Genomic DNA, 23,119 nt, shown 5'->3' with positions numbered 1-23,119 from the left:
TGTTCACAAGAAACAGAACTTTATTCCAAAGTCCTCGTGGAGATCCTGGAGTTCCCAAAGATACCAAATATGTGCGGCTGACATTTGGGGGAATGTGTTTAAAATGATGCAAAAAAACATCTAGAATATTTTGATTCGATGAAATGGAGCGGCAAGGCTTTGAATACTTCATTCATCATATAGCTTTGATGAAGAGCTGATACTGAATATGTATGATCGTGTCAGAAAGTAAGGGATTATGTGGGGAATGAAAAAACGGATGTTGAGGGGTTAACCCTCCTCAAGGTTTCAGTGGGAAACGTCAAAGAGCCCTTACCCTGTCTGAAGAGCTGGATGGTAGCTTGGCGACGGCCGTTACCATTTTCCACATAACAGGAATAATTTCCCAGGTCCTCCTCCTCCAAGGAGTCAATAGTCAAGGAAATGGCCACTTCCTGCTCACCAAGATGCTCCTTCACAATCCTGCAAGACAAACACACAAAAACTGACTGAGCGATTCTTCACTGCAGCGGTTCTTTTGGAAACAGTAATGTAAGAACATGTAATCAGTGAAAATGAATGTGATGGCAGGCGGCATGTACATGTTGTGATCCAGAGTGCAGCAATCCAAGAAATGCCCGTGAGCAGCGTGTTTCTGTACAACTGTATCTTGATGAAGACCCTTTTGTGTTACTGTAAGTACTTCAAGGCATGTTCTTCATTCCTTCTCTCTGCGCTCAAAACATATGAGAAATGAAAATCAATAAGGGCTCTTCCTTGGCGTACGCTCGCGTGGGGGGCTGAGGGGGGAATCATAATAATGGCGATCAGAAGAAAATCTTTTTATAGCGGCTGCCATGGTAACAGAGAGAAAGTAATATTCCACAAAGTAAATGAGTGTCCCCCGCTGGGCTGGTTGAGCCTGATGGAGGAGGGAACGGGGAGGTAATGCTCCCTCATACCTTGGATACACTACTTAGCCCACTTTTGCAGCACCCTCAGCACAAATTACACATTGGAGGAAACAAAGTGCAAATGAGAAACAGATCTCCTCTGTGTGTGTGTGTGTGTGTGTCTACTGTATGTGTTAATAAGGGCTGTGTTGAGAAGGCGGAGTGGGATAAGGAATGTGTGTGTGTGAGTGTGAGTATGTGCTTGAGTGTGTAGGGGTATAATGACTCTCAAGCTTCTCTCTTCTCGCTCGCCTTCAAGCCGATAAACTGCACATAAGGACAGCTTGTTGGGGAGATTTGGCATCAGTAATTGAAAGTGTATCATGGGCTTTGCGTGGAGAGGCTGAAGCAGCGCTGATGATATTTGTATTTTCAGCTCAGTTTGTTGTGCAATGGGGTTGGGGGCCTGGGGCGCTGGGAGAAGGAGGCACGGGAATAATTCATGTCTCCCCAGGGAGTGTTGGGTACTTTGAAGCTTTCAGTTTTCACATTATCACACTATTTGAGGCAACAGAGCTCGCTGCCATACAACCTGATGGATAATGACCACCGCTGTTCAACCTGAGTCTCAAAAGGCAACGATGAGGACCCTGAGGTTAGAGTGGATGGATAACAAGGATCAGGGGAAGCGCACCGACAGTGAGATGGGAGGTGAATGACAGCCCACAGCACACTTACAAACAGCTGGGCTGAAGAGTGAATTTGAACGATGCAAGATGCTCCTACAATGCTGAATCAGATGGACTGAGATGTGCAGAACTCAATGTCCGATTGTAAAACCCTGAACATACTTTTCTTTGGGGTGATTGAGATTATCGATATCAAGTCAACCGAATGAGTAAATCGTGTACACATTTCCAACTACGGCCGCTGCAGGCACTTCTTCCTTTCAGTATGTTCCCTCCCTTTCTCGTGAGCAGATCCTCTGTGGTTGCAACTTATTAGTTCCTTTTACACGTGCAAGTGAAGGAACAACTGCAAAACACCAACTGGATTGGTTCAATAACATATCGATCACCTTCTTTATTATGCTGAGCCAGATTTGTTTTGCTAATGTATTAATCTCTGCATGCTATGCTAATGTCCAGTCACCCATGCTATGATAACAACAAAAGCCCTGTCCCGGTGGTGCAAATGAGAATTTATGTGCTCGGGCTACCATAGAAATGAACTCCTCCGAATCAATATGCCCGGAGTTGGTTCAATAGATGCCTGCAGAAACTCTGTGCCTGTGTTTTAAGTGCTCGTCTCTTAGCTCTAGCTTGGCTACTTGTACATTAGTAATAAAGCTAAAGTGTGTGGGTGTCAGACTGAAGACAAGAAGCAACCCGTAGAAACATGCCCAATGGATCCTCTGAAAAGGTAGACAGCTTGGCTGAAGGGTAAGCACACGTTTGCTCATGTTTAGTTTCTCCTATCCTTTCTCTCCATCGCAGATATATCCATATATCACAGTTATATCTATATATCACAGATATATGGATATATCACATATATATGGATATATCACAGTTGTATCTCTATATCACAGATATATGGATATATCACAGTTATATCTATATATCACAGATATATGGATATATCACAGTTGTATCTCTATATCACAGATATATGGATATATCAGAGATATATCCATATATGGATTGTGGAAGAGACAAATCTAAGGCACAGGCTGTATGTGAAAAAGCTCATGGTGGCAGCATCATCACAGAGTGGATGGTCAAATACATTATTGATCCACCGCATGAAATATTGGTATGATTTATTAAAAAGATGACTTCTCAGTCAGTGAGCGGGGGGAATCCTGGTGTCAGGGACTAACGGAGGAAGCGAGAGACAAGAAGACAGGAGAGCAGCGCTGGTGTTTTAAAATGTTTCAGTTGCATGTTCATATCAGTGCACAAGCAAACTCACTATCACCAATGTGTCTTCTTTACTTCCCTCCGAAGTGACTTCTACCATATTTCTTATTCTTTCCATTCCTTTCCTATCTACTCCCTCTCCCCCCCCTCCTCCCCAGCTCCATCTGCATGCCGCCAAAGGTGGGTGCAGCGAGGGAGATAGCGATAGTGGCGGCGGTGTGAAAAATGGCAGTTGTTAACCATCTGACAGGGCTGTCTCCCCAGAGCTGCAGCCTCTCCAAACAGCCCTAATGGGAAACATGCACATGGACCAGGGAATGGACTTGTTTAAATTTGTTACACCACTAGGAGGGAGAAACATGGAAATGGGCTTGTCCTAAATGTCTTAGGGCCCTGAAAGTAAGGCTTGTTGGGCAAATTCTACGATCATAAAATTAAAGGAGACAGCAAGAGAGGGCAAGATGGAGAAACGGCCTTTGGGTAAGATGTGTTCATCTTCTAGCATGTTCATCCTGGGTGCAAAATGTTTCTGAACACACGTATCTGGACCGAAAGCAAGACATGGATTTGCTTTTTGTAAAACTGGTTCCACAATGCGCTGGTGGATACAAGGCGGGACATGTGCATCCTCTTCTGCAGCTGATGCACAGAAATGAAAAGAAAATGCGTGCCATGGAAAGAAATGGTTCGACAGAGAAAAACTAATTGGTTCCCATGAAACAACTTCAATGGAGACAAAATATACATAAATATACATATGACAATGGATGTTTTCTTTTATATTTGATATGTTTTATCTTCTGAAAATCGAGAGAGAGCAAAAGAAGCAAACCATCAGCCATCAGATAGCTGTGTTCATAAAGACCAGGGACCTAAAGGACCACACTGGGCCTTACATAACAACTGCATCAGCTACCGGTTTCAACTAATTTAATTTTGAAAACATTTTGCAGAGACTTGGAACTTAATGATGACACACAGCTCACCACCTGCATTCATTTTCATATTTTTGTCAAAACCGATAATAGCTGCACACGATGAATAGTTTGAAAACTCTTTGTTGTGGAACTCAAGGACTGAGATGCAGAACAACAAACTTTTAAGGCACGAAACAACAACAACAAATACATCACAGTTCTCTGTTCTCAGTGTCTTGTGGCTTGACTTTTCAACAGCATAGCTGGTAAATGCAATGAGGCATGGGACAAATAATCAATATCAAACTGCAGTACAACACACAGAGACCTGAAATTGTAGCATGTGTATACGTGATGATACAGTATAAACTAAAAAGCCATATTGAGGCCACAATGTTCAGAACTCTGAGCTTGTTTTCTGTCTGAAAAATGTCAAAGCACTTTATAATGCAGTTAATAAATAGCATTACTCAAATTATTATTATTATTATTCAAATTCCCTTTTCAGGGGTGTGTGTGTTCCCTTTCACGTCAATAGATTATTATCTCGCTATGTGTTTCATACGCAGTCATATTGCTACTGTGCACAATGTAGCCTATTATGAGTTATCCTGTTTCCACCTGCTTTCCAGTGCATTTCAACAGCACACAAACATCCTTTAGACAAACAACTAATATGATGACAAAATTAATGAGTCATTATTTAAATCATGATTTAAGTATCTGCATGTTCACACCATAGCAACCTAAATGGAAACCAGCAGCTGCTTGGAATTAAATCTCTGGAAAATGGTTGGTTTAGTGTATGCAATTTGGAGTTAATGGGCTAAAACATGCAAAACACTTTGGTATCAACCGTTTTCCAGTCAATGTATCTACATCTCCTATTAATTCCTCATTAGCGCCATGTCCTGTGAAAACAAGTGTGTTTCTTACTTGATGTCGCTCTCCTGGATTCTCTCTTCGTCCAAGTCCTCTATGAACTTCTCTCCCTTCATCCAGTAGATGAGTGGGCTGACGTCACCGCTGTAGCCGAAAAACGCCCGGCAAGTCAGGTTCAAAGCGCTTCCTGCAAAGACAGGAGACAACGTGTTGTCATGCTTGATTGTCCTGTAGGCCTGGGGAAGATGTGCAATTCATGTGCACAACACACACAACATTTTACCACATGTCTGCTTCTTCAATGTCAGGGACATCAACAGATACATGTATTTGCTTGGTCCCATGTGCATTGACAATTCTTTGTACATATCCCACACAATTCATGTCAAAAGTGGTTGCTTGAGAGAATAATGTAAGTTGAACACTCAGTGTCTTCCCTTTTCCCCTACAAGGGGATTTGCTCATGCCACTAGCACACACATACTGTATAATGATCTGAAAGTAAACAGTTATGAACACATGAGGGCACTCAAGAGCTTCCTACAACCCCCCGTTGAGACCAAGTATTCATGAGGGAAAAGAAGGCAAAGGGAAGTGAGAGGAGGCTGACAGCAACATTATTGTATTTAGAGCCGCTGCTGGGTATGAAGACAAGTCAAGAGTCAACAACTGCAGTTGGTTGTGAGTCGATATGTAGAAGAAGAATTGATTGTCACTGAGTAGCCAACATTGTCTTTGTTTTGTGAATTGATGGATTATCTCTTTGGGTCAAAAGAGAGGGCAAGTATCCAGACAGGAAAAAAAGGTGATGCACCAATTACACAATTTATAAGAGAGATTGGAAATTCAAAACCATTGATGAGCTGGTTGTAAAAGTGAAACATGTAATGTTACATGTAGCTCTGCAGTGAGCTGATTACAGTTGGCATAAAGAGGCCCCTTTCCCCACTCAGGCAAGCCCTTCAGTGTTTGTGAACTATGCATGTATTAGACTGGTGAACATAAAGATAGAGCACTTCTGGCATATACTAGCACATGTATATATATATATTTTGCATTCCTCTGAAGTGGCATTCTCAAAAGGCCTGGGGCGCAGCAATCCCATGCTGATGCCTCTCAGGAACCACACAGCAACATGTAAACAACACACAGATGAGAGAGGCTCATCATGCAGCACTTACTGTAAACTGTGTGGCGGAGGGCACTCTCCTGTTGGGAGAGCCAATGATGTGTCTGGCTCTGAGGCATGTGATTTGAGAAGCACTGGGAGAAAGGCATGATGGGGATGGGGCTGAAGGAGACACTTCTCCCTGTTTCACAGCAGGATTTATGAGCAGGAGCGCAAGGTAAACTGTACTGGTATGGGGCATGTATTCATTAATCCTGCTTAGCATGTGACAGCACCATGGACAGCTCCCGGCAGTCAAGCGAAGGGAATGGAAGGCAAACTATTGCACTTTAAACTACAGCCTCAAAAACAACGAGTAAGTTCTACTGTATTTTACTTTGGAGGATAATCTCTGAGTGCCCTCTCCTCCACTAACAACGCTGCATCTTTCTCTTCCATGCCCTTAGCTGTGACCGCAGGAACACATGTCTTCAGAGCAAAACTGGCAAGGTTCTTTTTGAAAGCGTGTTTGTGTTTGAACTAAGGATGTGTATCCGCTGCGCTCCCCCTGCCCACAAGCCAGACGCAGCTTCAAAAGATTCCAGTAGGTCACTCTCAGCACAAGGAAAGTTTTAAAGGCGGGCAGGAAGGAGGACGGGAGGACACCCAGGAATGAACTGACTGTATTGTCCGCGAGGAGCAGTGGCTGACATTTCCAAAGTTCAACAGCCACTCTCAGCTTGGTATTTGTGCACAGCCGGGCTTTACAAAGGCTACACGCTGCACCTACAAAATAGGAACCTCCTTCATGTGATTACAATACACACGCATACACAGGTTGTGGTGCAGCGGCACTTCACTGTATAGTCGTACTTCATTGTTTGTGTAGCACATGTGTAAAGTAACCATACTGTGCAAAGTACATAATGTACAACTATCTGTCTCTTTGTGTGAGACAGATTCTGTATTTCCCTTTTTAAAAAAAAAATCTTTTCATAAACCTCCCCCATGTGGTTAGTTTATCCCACAGATCAATTACAAACGAGGAATGTCATGCTGCCGGCAGCCGCTGCCTGGAGAGGAAGTCTCCACTGAGCTCCCTGGGAATCACAGGAAATTGTTGAAGGCCTCATGCTGTTTTATTCTAATCCAAGTGCAGCATTGCCCAAAACTCCCTCCCGCCTTGTTACTTCCTCCACCACGACAAACCCCAGTGGGCGGTGTCACACCTGCAACATCACCAGCACATTGATGGATGCAGTATAGCTGGACGTTGTGTTGTCTTTTTCGTCATTTCACATTTTGGCCCAGGCCACTTGAATACGTGTCTCTTTCTTTTGCACTGCATGCTGCGATGATGTTGCTCATCTAAAGAAAGCTTGTCAGGGTTCCGATAAAGATTTACAAGTATTGTGTTGCATTTGACAAAACAACACCAAACAAGATGCATCGGCAGCTGTTTTAGAGTTGTATCATCAACAGATGGAGGATCTTGTCATGGATTTGTCGTGTTCAAATACAGATTTCTCTGAGTACTTTTAAAAACTGCTGTTTGTCACAGTTTGTAGTTCCATTTACCGTTCACAAAACAAAGACCATGTAAGCCATATAAGATGTTCTGTCAACATCTTTACAGCGACATCTTTTATAGGGATGGCCTGGAATAATATAAATGAGATGAATTCAGAGGTGAATAGTTCCTCACACTACCAAGTTAAAGAGGAGGTGCAGCTTTTTAAAATCTGTTCTCTCTTGCTGTCAAACTTATTATTATTACGATCTATTACTATTATTATTATTCCATAGCAGTTTGTAACTCTTGGTGACTCACATGAACGGTGTTGACTTTAACTGATCTTGTGGGTGAATTATTCCCGAGGAGTTGTTGTTTCTACATGGATGAGGTGGTAACGTGCGCAGACAGACCAGGCAGACTGTAATCAGTCCTAATGATGTGAGCGTGTGTGTATGTGGAGAAGTTAAGGACGACCACCTCGGGCACCATAACAGAAGAAACACATACACGTCTAAAAACCTGGGTAATTAATGTGCTTATTGGCTGATTTTAAAAGAAGAGTACAGTACGTTTCAGATAAAAGCATCACGGACGGCGGGAAAAGCCAAAGAAAGTTAAATTGTGACCTTGGGCTTCAGAGAGGCTTTTAAGACAACAGCGTGAATAAAACAAGAACACACTGAAATATCTGTTCCAGCAGTATACTCACATTAGAGTGAGTCCTTCTCCCGGGGCTTCACATTGGTAGGATCGCCTGTATTGGCAGCAGCATTTACAGTTCAACGTATCCTCTCGCAATGGCTCCCATGATATCTGATGAAAAGTTTAGTAATGCGTTTGTGCGTTTCCTACGAATGTAGAGCAGCACAAGTGATCCTCGGCAGCATATTTTGAACATGTCATTTTATTTGGTTTAATTTCCCAGCTACTCTAAAACAATAAGGATATTTTAGCCCCAAGTTCCCCCTAGGGGGAGAAGCCCTTCACAGTAGTGAGGTCTGGTCAAGTAGTCGTATGAACCCCAAATTAGTTATAATACTTGTGTTAATTTATATGAATTTATATAATTTTTTTCAGAATTTTCTTGGTATATTCAAAAAACAAACACTTTTATACCATATTTTGAGCATAACTATGAACATTTAGCAAGATCTTAGCATGATTTAGGCAAGATTCCCCAAAAATAACCGGCGAGGTTACGGGGTTTAAGTAATTACATAAACTTAACGGTAAGTTCATTTTTTTCTGAGCCGATAGAACTCTTCCCACAGGCTTTACTGTATTTCAGTAATTTAAATGAAGTTAATCAACGCTGTAGTTCAGGAGATCCTTTAGGTAACGTCACTTGACTTATTCTTCTCTTCTCTCATTCTTCTCTCCTCGCTACTTACAATACCTTTCATTCAATCAATTAATCTCTATATTATTTTCTCGATCAATCAATGTATTGTTTTGTCTCAGAATGTTTGAAAATAGTAAAACATATCCATCACAATTTTCTTAAGCCCAATGAGAAGTATCTTTTGTCCGACCAACAGTCCTAAACCCAAATATATTCAGTCTATCACGAAAGACAAAGAACAAATTTAAAATCCTCACATTTAAGAAGCTGGAGCAATGTATTGTTTGGCATTTTGACCAAACATTAGTCATATGTATTTATAGTCATATATAGTCATATATATATATATATATATATATATATATATATATATATATATATATATATATATATATATATATATATATACATATATATATATGTTTTCTCTTCTGGTATATTTTTACATATATCTGATATTCTTTTGGTAAAAACTCAAAAAGTCAAGTCCATCACTGTGTCATTTTTTGAAGTTCACAAATAAATGTGCCGTTGCAAGACTTGGCAAGATGTGGTGTGAAAAAAATCCCCCCCACTGACTGAATGTGTGCCTTGTACAGCACAAGAGCATGATTAAGTGTTTCCATGAGTGTGTTTCTTTATGTGTGCACATCTTTGTGTGTTGTTTCTGCCTTCACACATGTGTGGGTGTGGAACAAATCCATATAATTTGAGTGATTGACATCCTCCCCCTGACTGAGAGTTGGTCACAGCGCCTGATGGAAATTAGATTTAAGTGTCTCTTATGGTGCTGACGCACCTATACCCTGTTTGGTTCAGTTAAAACTTTCTCGGATCCGTTTGGCCACTTAGTACTGTTTGTTTGTGCTGGTCTGCAACTACTGAACCCGGTGTGGACCAAACAATCAAGTCGAGGCCGCTTGAAAAGGTGGGTCTCAGTCCGCCTCCCATTGGACTCTGGTGCGGTTCGTTTGTGGTGTGAAAGCAAACAATAACTTATCATAACGCCTCAGAGACAGAACACTGCAAACTGAGTACAGTGTGCGGAGATGAGTTGGCATATTAAGAGTTGATGTATTAAACCTTTTTCAACTCCTGTCGTAAGCATGGAAAAACACATCTTTCTTCTTAAGTGCAGTTGATTTGTTTTGTTCTTCTTTTAGCAAAAACATACCTACCTACTGTAGCGATAGCAGCCTCAAAATAAAGTTCCAGATCAGGTGCAACCATCTTGATTGTTTTAGCAAAAAAACTTGAGGTCGCGGGAAAATCTCATGATTTTAACAAGTTATTTTCTTGTAAATACTTAGCAGTCACACAAGTCACACAAGTTCCATGCCATCCACGCAGGAAAACAGCTGGCCTGGCTGTGTCTCGGGGCGGCTCAGGGTCAGTGGGAAGGGCAGCTTGAATTTCACCACAGTGTTGGTGGTTCGACCCCCGGCTACTACTGTCGCATGTTGAAGTGTCCTTGTGCAAGACATTGAACCCCAAGTCATGGATGGGTTGAACAAAGATGTTCATATATGTACCTGTAAGTATGTGACAAGTGTAATAATATTTAAGGTTAAAATATCTGCCAACTAGCACCTCTAAAGTTCACTAATTCACACGATGTGCCTCGTTTGTGTGGCCACAATGACTTCCTGGAGTCTTGCCATCGCTGTGAGGTTGCAAGCCATGAAATAATCCCACACAAAACCTCCTATAAAATCAACATTTTTACACTTTCGTTTATTCAAGTTAAACACACAAGCTATTATGTGTAAATGTGTTTGACCATCAAGCTTTCATGCTAAAATAAGCTAAACTACCTGGCTGGTAGTCTTTTATTTTGCGTAAAAGCAAGGGAGTAGTATATTCTTTTCATCTTACTCTCGGGAAATGTGCTTATTTGCTTTTTGCCCAAAATGTCAAAGATATTTGCTGAAAAACCAACTGACAGCAGGTGTAAATCTTATTTTTGCTAATCCTCAGAGCTTTAGATGCTCACCTTGCCCCAACAATAAGTGCATTCACATCTAATAAGAACATGAACAGAAACCCACATCATGCCTTTCCAAAGAATAATAAAAAATAAAAAACTCTAATAAAAACAAAGAAGATAAATATAAAACACATATATTGTCTCTCTTTATTGCATGGCCAGATGAATGAATGAATACATGAATAAATAAGTGAGTGAGAGACCAAGAATGGTGGTCGAATTTAGAGCCTATAAAATGACGGGTGCTACAAAGAGTCATGAATTTGATTTGCATCAACCCTTGGTGCATGTTTAGCAGATTTCACACTATTTGGGATAATAAGGCTTCACAGAGCTGGCACTGAGATTCACACAGAGGAATACTCTACAAGCCAGAGGAGAGGAAAACAAACCTTTCACAGAAAACAGTCTGCAGATGCTGTCCAAACCCAGCACAGATGCACAGCGCTCAGTGAGATTGACAGATACGCAGACAGAAGGGCAGATGAATGAACAGACAGGCAGAAAAAATAAACAATAAACCGACGCACGTACAAACATGATTATAAATGAACAGACGCGCACATGCATGTCAATGTCATCACTGTCTCATCTTTTTCTTCTTCTAGAATCCACTGAATAGGCCCCTTGTCTTTCACATGTCACTGCTCGGAGCAGAGTTGGATCGTCGTCTTTGTGTGCGACAGCCACCGCCATATTTTACTTGTAGACGAAGCAGCACACTGCAGTGCTTTTTAAAGATGTCACAGCCAGAGTGTGTTTGATATATTCATCACGATGGTCTACATCACAACCCGCTGTTCACTTAGTGCTTAATTTTCAAGGCAGGACAAAGTCTGGCACAAGAAGCGATACCACACGTTGGTGTTGCCTTCACCCTGAAGAGCACTTTGCACATTTGTTTGATTTTCTTGCCCCGTGCAGGTGGGAGGAAAGGCACAGCGAGTCGGAAGCTTCATGTGAACCAAACAAGCTGAGATGTTGGTATGTTGTTTAAAAGAGAATTAGGAAGCACCTGCCAAGCACATGTCAGGTGCTTCCTAATTGCACTTTGGCTGATACTACTATATCAAAGTGTGGCCTTAAAACACAGTGCCGTAACGTACAAGTTAGAGTTGCTGTGTTGAAATCATGCGCACCTAAACGCCAAAATCATTTCTGACAAACACAAAATGCAGGAGATGTTGAGCGTCTGGGGATACATGGAATGTAAAAAGTTTCTGCACTTGATGGTGAAAACATTATTAGAAAATGTAATGAGAAAACGAGTCTCTTACTAACATCCCATCATCTGCCTGTTCCTACCAGTCATCACTCTGCGGACTAATCCAAAATCACGAGGTTGCCAAGGGAAACTGCTGCGTGCATCATCTCCCTTTATCCATCTTGTCTCGGAAAAGCACTGTGTAATTTGTTAAGAGCATGCTTGATTACAAGATGATGTCACACAGCAAAATAAGGATCCCGTCCAGACACATGGTGAGACTTATACAAAACACATGCTTTGAATTTACTTTCGTCAAATACGAATTTTCCACAAAAGTGTTCACTACTTCATTAAAGTCGGTTCAGAGTGTACAGTATGTCTATTAGAGATGTCTCAAACTCACAGCATAGCAGACAAATGTGAAAACAGCTCTCAATATACCATTCAAGCTGCACAGTGAAGGCCCGACAGCCAAAGGAAGCAGCCATAATAAACATTAATTATTGAGCTTTCTCTCAAAATAAATAACAATAATAATAATAATGATACTCGTTAACAGGGTCATTCGAGTATGAGGAATTGTCATTGATTTTGTTTCAAATAAACCAGCTGTTCACAAATATTTGGCGACAACACAACATTGTTGAATTGTATTCAAATGAACCAAATTGAAATGTAATCGTCTAATTACTTGAAACCTTCAATTAATCATTTAAAAACGTTTTGAACAGACTTTTATTTAGCTATTTGTCATTTTAAGCTACGCCAGCAGCGTCGCTCTAGGGGGGGAAATGCCGGTCTGTCGGCCCGCCACTTTGGTGCAGCCGGAAATAAGTACATTTTGTGCATGACGTTTGGAAGACTCTGAGACTGTAGTTTAGCTTTTTCCTCAACATGTTTTGTCGTACAAAACAGTACAGTCAGGAGTCAAGTGCCCATCCAAATTTAGGGTAATTGTAAACCAACTCTTTCAGAAAATCAGCACAAGACAAAGTAAATGATCTCAGATTTTGATACTGTAGCATGTTTGTGTCGCCATTCTGTGTCTCCTGGATATTGTTAATATGTCAAACTGGAAGAAGCCAGTCAATATGCTCTCCATTGTGTGAGCCTTTTTTTCTTCTGTGTTACCACCACTGTGCGCTGGTTATTGCAGTGGAGTCATTATATTTAGACAAACACTTGATGCCACTGCTTGATAGCAGCCAGTTGGGATCCTCATGGCTTTGGTTGAGGTTTGGTTGGGAATCCAAGATTGATGTATTTCAGATGAAAACTTCTTGATATGTAAACAGATGACGAGATTTCAAGGTAGGCTATACAATTAATAATTATAAAACTTCCTCATTTCATATATATAACCTTTCATCTGAAGTTAAAAATCAAGTTTATGTACAAGTCTTTGATGCAAAACAGAGTTATTCTACAGCCCTGCTTTTGACAGAGACTTTAATTTCAGAGTTTGGGTGTGTTAAGCATTAATTTAAATGGCCAAGCAGAAAGTGTGTGTGCATATGTTGTGTATGTGTGTGTGTCTGTCTGTCAGAGAGATAGAGAGAGAGAGAGAGAGAAAGAGGGGAGAAATTGTGTTTGTAAAGAGGATATCGCTGTAAGAGAATCTGATAGTCCTGTCAGTCATGATTCTTCCCCCACAAGGTGTGAAACAAGCATGGAAAAGTGCACACAGTGCTGTGTAATCCTTTTTCTGCACACAGGAAGGATAAGAGAGCAAACAAGACAAGCAACAAACAGACACAGGTGGCTTGATCAACAACATGCCGAGGTGTTTCAAACTACTGTGGTACTTTGTGGTATATTTGAGATTGTCTTTCGATACGTTACGGCTGCGTGTGTGAGCTTGTGTGTTTGTGTGTGTGTGTGTCTGCTCAGTGTAGCAAAGGGAGGCGCATCCATCTGCGTGGTTAAAAATGGATGGATCAGTATGGAAAGTGGCAGTGAAGAAATTCCCCAGTGCATGTTGCATTATGATAAGCTTCAGACTCACCCCACAATCATACAGTGGCACACTTTCACAAAACACACACGCTCCAGTCAAGGGCAAGAGAGTGAGAGAGCTGGTGGGGGTAGTGATAACAACAACCCGAGCATCGAGACAAGACGTTGAACGTCAGCTATTCAGCATCAACAACGTCCCCTAGAGATCCCTTGAATTTCTCATTCCAATCGCTAAAAATATCTGATCCTGCTTCTCCGTCCAGATTCATCCCTCAGTGTGCCGCCGCGGTGGGGGTTAGCCACCTGCAGGTTACCATGACGACGCCTACTGTGCTGGGTAGGCTCTGAACCAGAAAATACAGTAAATACAGTAAAGACAGGTAGCGTGCCACATTAGGGCCTCTGTGGCGAGCAGCAATCAAAGTCGGCTCTTAATTGGAATGCACACAACCAGAAAAAAAGACTTGTTTCATCAAGCAACTTCTCAGACATTTTTAAAACAGTTACGCCTGCAAATAAGCCCTACTGCGTGTAAAGATGTGGCGTGGTAGCAGTGAGCTGATGTGGAATGACGGCGGTGGGCTGAACTGATTACTTTTTACTCTGCATTGCGGAGCAGTGCAGGTCGGTGCGAGGTGGGCAACCGGAGGGGGGGAGCGCAGTAAAGGGGGGATTGGAGGATTTGTGAAGAATAAGTGGAGGAATGAGTAAGGGCAATGAGAACATGAAAGAGTCGGGGGCCCACCCCCTCGGCCTCTCTCCTGTTCTAATATCGTCCCCTCTCCGGAGACAAGCCCCTAATTACCATTACAAGCCTGAGAGCTTTTAACAGAGGAAAATCCTGCTTCTTTTCCTCTCTGTCGCCCCTTCTCCTCGTTTGTTCTGTGGCCTCTGATGATCCATCAGGGAAATGTCAGCCTTTAATTACCGGTAAAAATTAAAGCCTTTGTGAACAGGTAGTTTGTGGCCCCCTTTGCTCTGCTAATCGTCCCTTTTTGATGACATAATAGGTGCTCTGTCCGAGAAAGCGGAAAACAGAGCCCCATTGTACCACGAGAGGCACTGTGGGGGATTATGCGATGAAGGGATGATGAACTAAATAAACGCTACTTTATCTTTCTATGCGATTTAATACGGAGTGATGCAACAATATATGTGTCCATGGCTGACGGTGCAACATGGCAGTGTAGATAACATTCCTCAACACACCCGAGCTCAACCATGCTGGTAACCCTTGCCTTTCTGCACCCGATTTACTGTAATTCAGACATTTAGATACTATTGTGTCTTGTTCTCTGACAACATACACGTCTCATCATCGCTGGAGGCTCCACATCCTCCCTTTCTTTTCTGCCTCTTTTATTTTTTACACCCGAGGGTTTGTGGAACACTTTCCCCGCCGCTGTGGGCTCATGTGAAATCTCTTTTTATGGTCAAAACGAGATCAAATTCCCCCACAATGACACTGGGAGTCATCCTTCTAAACACTGCCTTTCAAGTGCCTTAAGGAAGCCTTGGGCAAAAACTGCCACTGACCAAAAGAAATTGATTGAAAATGAAAATATAGATCCATATGTGTGATGACGAAAATGACAACATGAAGGAAAACCAAAGAAAGAGCGAGGGAGAGAGAGGTGGAGAGAAAAAGAAAAGTATAAACAGTGCAGCAAAGAGACAAGCGCAGACATGCAGAGCATACGAGAGAGGGAGCAGTAACTGGCCCCTGTCCAGGGGGCTGGAGGCCAATTAAATGGTGTGATTTGAGCACTTGACGAGGAACATCACTTTAACGAAGGACCCAAGAGAGCCTGGCTGCAGGCGCTGACCCACTGACCAGAATACCGACTGAGGCCAGACTAACTCAATCAAAGCCAAGGATCACTAACCAAGACCGACCACAGTTAGCCCACATATATAACGGTGGATTTGATCATAACCCTTTCAAAATAAACAAGATAAGAGTATCTTCATCTAATCACAGCCCACTCAATCAATTGGAGCGTTATCGATATGGACCATTTCTTTTGTTATTCTTGTTCCTGTAATTTTAGATGTGGCATAAGTTTTTCTGTGATGAGTTTAGAGCTGATCATAGCAGTTTGAAACACTGAATTTCCATTTCAAGCTTTATTTTCTGATGATGTCTTCAATGTTCCTTAGCTTTATTAAAGCCGCTGGTTTTAAATCTTTTACTTTGTTTCTAAGAAATCCAGATGTTTTGCCCATGAGCTTTAGCTGTAGTAGTACTCATTATGTGTGTTGTTCAATACTGTTTTCACCGTTACACACCTGCTCACACAACATTTACAAGGCCAACTTTCGTCCTCTCAGTCAGAGGAGTTGATATTGTGGCAGCGGATCAGAGATGAGTCCTTCAGTGATTTACAGTATTTTTAGAGTAAATCTGCAACAACAGAGCATGAACCTTACTGTGGAGCTACATGTTTCTGAAAAATCAATCATGCATGTTCAGAGTATAATTATTTTTGCTTAAATAAAGCATACATACTAATAACGGTGAGACTGAGAATATTAACAATCACGCATATGAAACCATGTCACAGCTGAGACTTTTGTTTCTGATGCACTCCCCAGAATTCAAACAATAAGACATTAAAACAGAAATATAGTGGATCAAACCAATCTAGACTACAAGAAAGGGGCCTACATATAAACATGAAGGTACATTACACTGATTTGCAGTTTAATAGCGATAACAAGACTTACTCATTCCAGTTATGCCTAAATGTAATAATTTTATGCAGAAATTGTGATTTTATGTACATTTTTTGTGAACCCTCTGGAGCTTTACACACACCCCTGGCTTTACACTCATACTCTGTCTTGAGAATAGCAGATCTAAGGAATTAATTCACTATTTCTCTTTCATCTCTTTTCTCCATGCAAAGGACCACAAATCTTTACTTCCTGAACACAGAGGCCCTCTGTATCTCTCCTCTCTCCTCCAGGTGTGTTGCTCCTCCACTTTGCAGCTAACCTTTTTCTGGGGAGCTATCTCGCTATTTCCTCCAACCAAAGCTTTGGCTTATCTTCCGATTCCGAACATCACTCCAACCCCCCCTCGGCCTGTTCTTTTTTTTTCTCATCACCTGCCTTCTCCTTCTTTTACAGCACATCCACAGACACACACACACACACAGCCATCCTCCTTTCTATAACACAAAGGGGAGCTCGCCCCTCTTCACCCCCGCCCCACACCTCTGCGTCTTATCGCACCTCCAGCACTCGGTCCTCGCTGCTCTCACCCTCAAATTTCAACACACCCCTTCAGCCACTTTCAATCAAAGCCCGAGACAGACACATAGGCCGCGCTACCCCTCCTTCTCATCTTTCTTTTTTCTCTGTTTGTCTCACACCTCTCTCTTACCCTGCCTCCCTGTCATTTCGTTCTCTCCCCCGGTTTCAATTTCTGGCTAACCTTCGTCATGTCCCCGTCACCCAACCCACCAAGAGCATGTCCGGCAAATTCAGTACTTTTGAGTGGGAGTGCAGATTGAGCTCTAGCCTATGTGTTGATCAATCTAAATCAAGGCTGACAAATGACTTGTGCCAAGTGGGCTGGAGACACTGGGACTGGGGTCACTGGGGAAAACAGAAATGTTTACACACTAACACAGGCTGATGATGTCCCCTGCTACTTGCAAAGCGCTGGGATAATTTTACTCTGGCAAAATACCTGTGGGAACTGCGCGGAGCTGCTTCTCAGGATGACTTTCAGCCAATCAGAGTGGCGTCGAGGGAGCTAGGAAGCAGGCTAGTGCGTTAATTACTGCAATGATTTCCTGTGAGAAGCAGGCTGTGTTTGATTTGTGTGTGTATTTGCATGTGTGAGTATGTGTGTGTGTGTGTGTGTGTACCTACAGAATATATATGCTCCATCATGCAGGAGGAGAGCTCAGCATCAATCAGTGCCCCCTTGTCTCCAGAAGAGATTAAATAAGATGCACTGCACAAAGTGATGACTCATCACTCCATTTTTTCTGTCACTTTGACCATAACCTTAAGTTCTGCTGCGCTGTTGCTGTAATGATATCAGGTTATCTGGCATAAATCTTACAGAGCATCCTCTTGATGATCCAAACTTGCCAGGACCCTATTTTGAACACTTCAAAACGCAATACATCATATCCTATTTTCACTTTTCTGCTTTTGTGCCTGAGGACCATTACTTTATATAACAGGGATCTGGTTTCTATAGAAACACAAAAGTTAACTGTGCCTTTCTGGCTTATCCACGAGCAGAAAGAAGGCTTTCAAGTTTCACCAGAACACTAAAACAGTGCGCATGAGTGCACACACGCATGCAAACGGACAAACCGTTTGACTGTAAGCTAAAACCATCTGGTTAACCCAACCAGGCAGAATAATGTGTTCAAATACTGCATGTGTGAAGGACAGTGTGTGACATAAGCAGACACAATATTTTATATATTCAGTCAGCTTTCAGTGTAGATTAAACATTTTTATTATTCACCTAACTGTTGGTATTGAAACTGAGAGCCATCCATCAAGTCTTCTACAAACTCTTTGTTTTATAAAGCCATTTATTTTCTTTCATACATTTAATGGTTTCTCACCTTGGAGTAATTAACATATTGTGTATTAATGACTTGGGTGTTACGCACCATTAGTTTAATTTCAAAGACAGAGTTTTAACTCACTCATTTCATTTACAGGCTTTTGGCAGATTCAATACATGTATTAGCTAGGGATAGCATATATTATGCTATACACATTCTAAAATTTTTGCCAATACAGTTTTTTAATAGATAACCAATATCTCGACATGAACTGCGAGAGGAGATCGAGGCATTCTTCTCTTTAGTTCTGGGATGAAATGCAACAATAATAATTACACTTTCAAGTTTCACTTCTGTTTTTCATTTTACTTAATTTACATTTGATATCAACATATTGTTTTAATATTCCAGCTGAGTTCCCATCATGCTTTTTACAAAGTTGTCATGTAGTTAACCTGAGCCCTTTATAGCTTTTATAATTGTTCGGTTAATCTTTACTATGGAAAGTAATACTAGCATTTTAGCTTGTAGCTATTCACTTTGATGCTAAATAAAATGCCTAAATTTGATTGTTTTGGTGTCTATTTATAACCTGTTCCACCGGAACAACTGTAAAAAAAATAAGTTAGCTGATTTCAGCAGTACAGCATGTGTATATTATCTGTGTGTGTACATATTTCACAGAAATTATGTCAACAGGCAACATTTGAAGGGTTAAATAAGTTGCTCAAAGTTAATCTACTCTAAATATTAAAACCCAGGAAAGTCCATCTTCAGAGATAAATAATTGCACGGTGCTGAAAACACACATACTCACGCCTTCACTTATCACAATGTGCAATCTTTAAATGATGAATAAGGTCCATTCCAACACTAAACTAAACAGCAGCCTAGATTTATCCATGGTCCGCTGGGCTCAGGGAAAGTGTGAGTGATTATTCTCTGTGTGACAACAGAAGCTGTGCCTTATGGTGGACTCTAATTGATTCCATAAAGAGACAGGTATTACCAGTGAGGCAGCGTGGTAATTCATTTCAGAGACAAGAGGCCCTGAGATACACTCAGAAATACACACAGCCAGCAATCATGGCTGTGTGCCTGTGTGTGTGTGCGCCTAAACGCTAAATGTGCAGAATACAATGTATGCTTGGGTCACATCTGAACAATTATTTCCTCTGCAAATATGTGTCCAAGTGAGGCAGGTTCAGATGTTAGTTGAGATTACAACTTTAAATGACCTTCAAGCAGGCATGAAACAGCTTTTAAAGACAGTTGGATATGAAACTCTTCAATTCTTACCTACAAACTGCTTGTTAAAATCCCTGACAAGGATACACGTTTCTCCCTATAGCTCTGTTCTAAAACAAAACAGTAATAAACAATGTTTCCAATCTCACATCTTCTTGTAGATTCAGTTTAATTCTATCAAGAGTTTCTCATAATGGCGAAGTCCTACAACAGGTGGGCACTGGTGGAGTCCTCTCCATAAAGCCAGCCTTCCAATGACTGTGGATATGTTTACAGGACATAGTGGTACATTTATTTTACTTTAAGTGACCACCAATGCCCATCTCGGAGTGCAAACGGCTGAGATTACAATGAGGAAAGTGTCTACACTTTTTAATGTGCGACACGTTTGTTAGATGTGTTTCATTAGGGAAGGACACTTTCTTAAATACTGCAGACACACTGCAATAATTACTCTCCCACATAAAAAGGCAATTTGTACGTGAAATCTTATATGTCTCTCCTTAACAGACATAAAAATGATATTAAAGCAAGGGCCGTGCTCAGCATCTACACACTTCCTGCCAACACTGCGTCACCAAAACCAAGCATGAATCATTAAGCGGATTCCTCATCTACATACTTCACAAGGCTTTTGGGGAACAATTTAGTTTATGGATGTGTAATGTCCTTAAACATTCCTTGGGAGTTTGATGGACAGAACAGTGTAATTATGGTTTCATTTAGAGGGAAAACAGAGACCAAGTTCTAAGACAGTTATCAGAGTTCAGTTACTTGTGTTTATACAGTAAGCAGTTGCCGAGGTTTGACACTGCAATGCAGATCTACCTGAACTTGATGGATGGCCCACAGCAGCGGTTCCCAAACTTTTTAGGCCACGCACCCCCTTCTACATCCCGACCAGGTTCACGCACCCCCAATCCCCCACACCTTAAAAAAAAAAAACGCAACAGAGCCTATTTATAGCCGCATAAAATCGGACCAATGCGAGAACTGTTTTCTCGCGCATGGCGGTTGTTACAAGATTTAGTCTGCTGTATAAATTTCAGTTACACAAGGCGTCACTTTTAAAGAGCAATAAGGATGGCGAGGACACACGCACAGGCTCAGAGGCAGATTGCATTTCACATTTATTTACTTAAACACAGTAAGCCACGTAAAGAACAAAGAGTGGCACATGCATAGGCTCAGAAACAGATATAAATAAAAAAGGAGGCTCCAGGGGTGCGCGCACCACTCTTTGGGAATCCCTGGTGTAGACCCAACACATGAATGAGACTGCAATTGTTTTTGGCTGTTTTGTAACTCTTCCAATTTTGATCTAAAAAATGTAAGGGGCTTGGTGTTCAGGCGGCGGCGCAAATAAGAGGCTTCAGACAGCTGTTAGCCAGAACCTCACTGCACAGCACGCACTGTGGCTTCGGGCAATCTGCATTGCCAATCCAAGTGAAGCCCAGACCTAGATAATTGTCATCATATTTCCTCTTTTTTTTCCAGTCTGATGCTCACTCTCGTTTCCTCTTTTTTCACCTTGACTCCGCGATGGGCCTCTGTGCTCCCGCTCCGTCTCCTCTTTCTCCGACTCCCGGTCGATTTCTTCTCCCGGTCTCTCCCCAACGCACCTCTCCGTTTCCCTCGCCTCCGGTTCCTCCCTCTCTCTCTGTCCTTCTCCTCTTTTATTACTGATAGCATCAGATGTCCCACCTGACAGCTTCCCCGATTTCAGCCAGTTTAACATATTTTCATGGATGTTGCTGAATGAATGAAATGACGTTAGGTGCACAAGCTAGCTAGTGTGTAAGTAAAAGACAGTCTGGTGGCCGGACCGGAAGTGCATCTATTTATTAAATTGTACGTTTTTAATTGTAATTAAATGCAAATCTTACAAAGGGATTTTTTATAATTAAAAAATCCTACTTATTTTTTTTAAAATTATGTTTAATATTAATTATTACACCATTAGACCACCATTACATTTTTCCTCTCACGCACCCCCTAGAGGCACCACACTTTGGGAATCCCTGGCCTACAGTATCTGCAGTATTCATGAGCACTTACAGGTTTGTTTACAGAGATGTGGAAACCAAATAGGAGAAGATGAATGAAAAAGAAGGGAAATATCGAGAAATATTGATACCTGCAGTTCATGAGCAGGGAGCTGGAGGTACGTTAATGACGAGGGTCCCATTCATATGAGCACTGGTGAGCACGATGTCAGCCAACTCCTCACAATTTCCTTGTCTGCTTTCCCTCTCCTGTCATGTAGCAACCCTCCTGTCGTCACAAGCCCTGCCCTGCAGTAACCCCCGTGGTCCCGAGATTCCCCATCAACCGACCTCCCCTGCCCACCTGTTCCCACCTCCCCGTCAGCCCAGCAGCTTATGCACTCGTACCAGCCCACTTTGAGTCGTGCCCCGAGAGATGGAGGGGGAGGAGGTCAGGAGCAGGAAATAAAGAAGAGGCAAAAGAAGGAGAGGGTGGGTTAAGAGAGGAAGACCCGGTGTTATGTATAATGTATAGGTGCATGAAAGTCTGTGTGCGTGTGTGTGTGCGAATATGACAGGGCAAAATGGGAGCTTCGCTATAAGCTTTATGTATCTGCGACCTGTGAGCAATCCTATCAAATAATGGTGTTTACTTCTCAGAGTGTTCAATAGTTCATACAGTCCTGGAGAGGAACAACTTTTGCTTCATTTGTTGAATTCACAAACCCTGATTTAGAGATTTTAGGCGATTGCTGGGAATCTGTGGCTGCAGCACACTGATACACATCCAAGAGGAGAAGTGCATGTGCAAGAAAGGATGAAATAAGAATCTAGCTGGTGCAATGCAGAATTGAAAGTATATATTTGGTCTGCTTTATATTGCCTTTAAATGGACAGACTTAATGCTTATGTTAATCACTCCAGTGGATGCTATTGTGAAGTTTCTTTAGCTTTCGCGCCATCTCTGAAACTTTAGCAAAGCAGCTATGTCCTCATAATCAACCCAAATGATGGCCAACGCTATTAAAGCCTGCATGAATCCCCCCTCCTCACTAGCTTTGAGTGGGCCAATGGTTCAGTGTTTTCATTATTTCTAACAAACCCTCTGATAGCTCACACCCACCACAAATGTAAATGCTAGACTTTGTAATTACTACAAGATGTCATGCTATCAAATCTTTGATCACACAAATGACAACTGGAGGCGTTTTAGTCTAGGAAACCTGGGAATACGGCAAAGATGAAAGGGTGAAAGTAGAAACAGGTGAAAGGTGCCATGAAGCAGGATCTTGTTGAGATAAAAAAAATGGCTTGAGGCCACTGCTGAACATAAAACCTCTGCTTGTTTGTCTGTATTTTGTGATCCTTTGACTGATCCTGTTCTGGCGGGAAAAAAAACAACACTCTTTGGTCCTCAAACTGGTGGCAAGGCGATACACATTTACATGCCAATGGTTTGCAGCAGGGAAAAGAAATCAATGAAATTCAAAATAAAGTTCCTCTGAAGTTTATTTCAAATCAGCATGAGCCATCCAATGTCACTGCAGAACAGGACATTTCACAGACACCTCTCTTATTGAGTTAGGATGCAAATGAGTCCAACGGCATGCAGCTCCAAACGCAGGCCAGCGGGAGG

The 23,119-nt window shown here is 41.9% G+C and overlaps 1 protein-coding gene across 1 annotated transcript in view; it reads right to left on the bottom strand.

Moving 5' to 3' along the window:
• The window catches only part of il1rapl1a (interleukin 1 receptor accessory protein-like 1a), a gene marked incomplete at both ends in the record, with an annotated part of 125,756 nt that overhangs the window by 8,983 nt on the left and 93,654 nt on the right, over positions 1–23,119 (bottom strand). Inside the window, 2 exons of the mRNA XM_079230480.1 lie at positions 317–462; positions 4,648–4,780. Coding sequence (XP_079086606.1) covers positions 317–462; positions 4,648–4,780 — 279 coding nt within the window. The remainder of the gene's footprint in view (positions 1–316; positions 463–4,647; positions 4,781–23,119) is intronic.

This window comes from Taurulus bubalis (genome assembly GCF_910589615.1).
Source record: "Taurulus bubalis genome assembly, chromosome: 15".
NCBI lineage: Eukaryota > Metazoa > Chordata > Actinopteri > Perciformes > Cottidae > Taurulus > Taurulus bubalis.
This window is presented reverse-complemented; position numbering and strand designations above follow the sequence as displayed.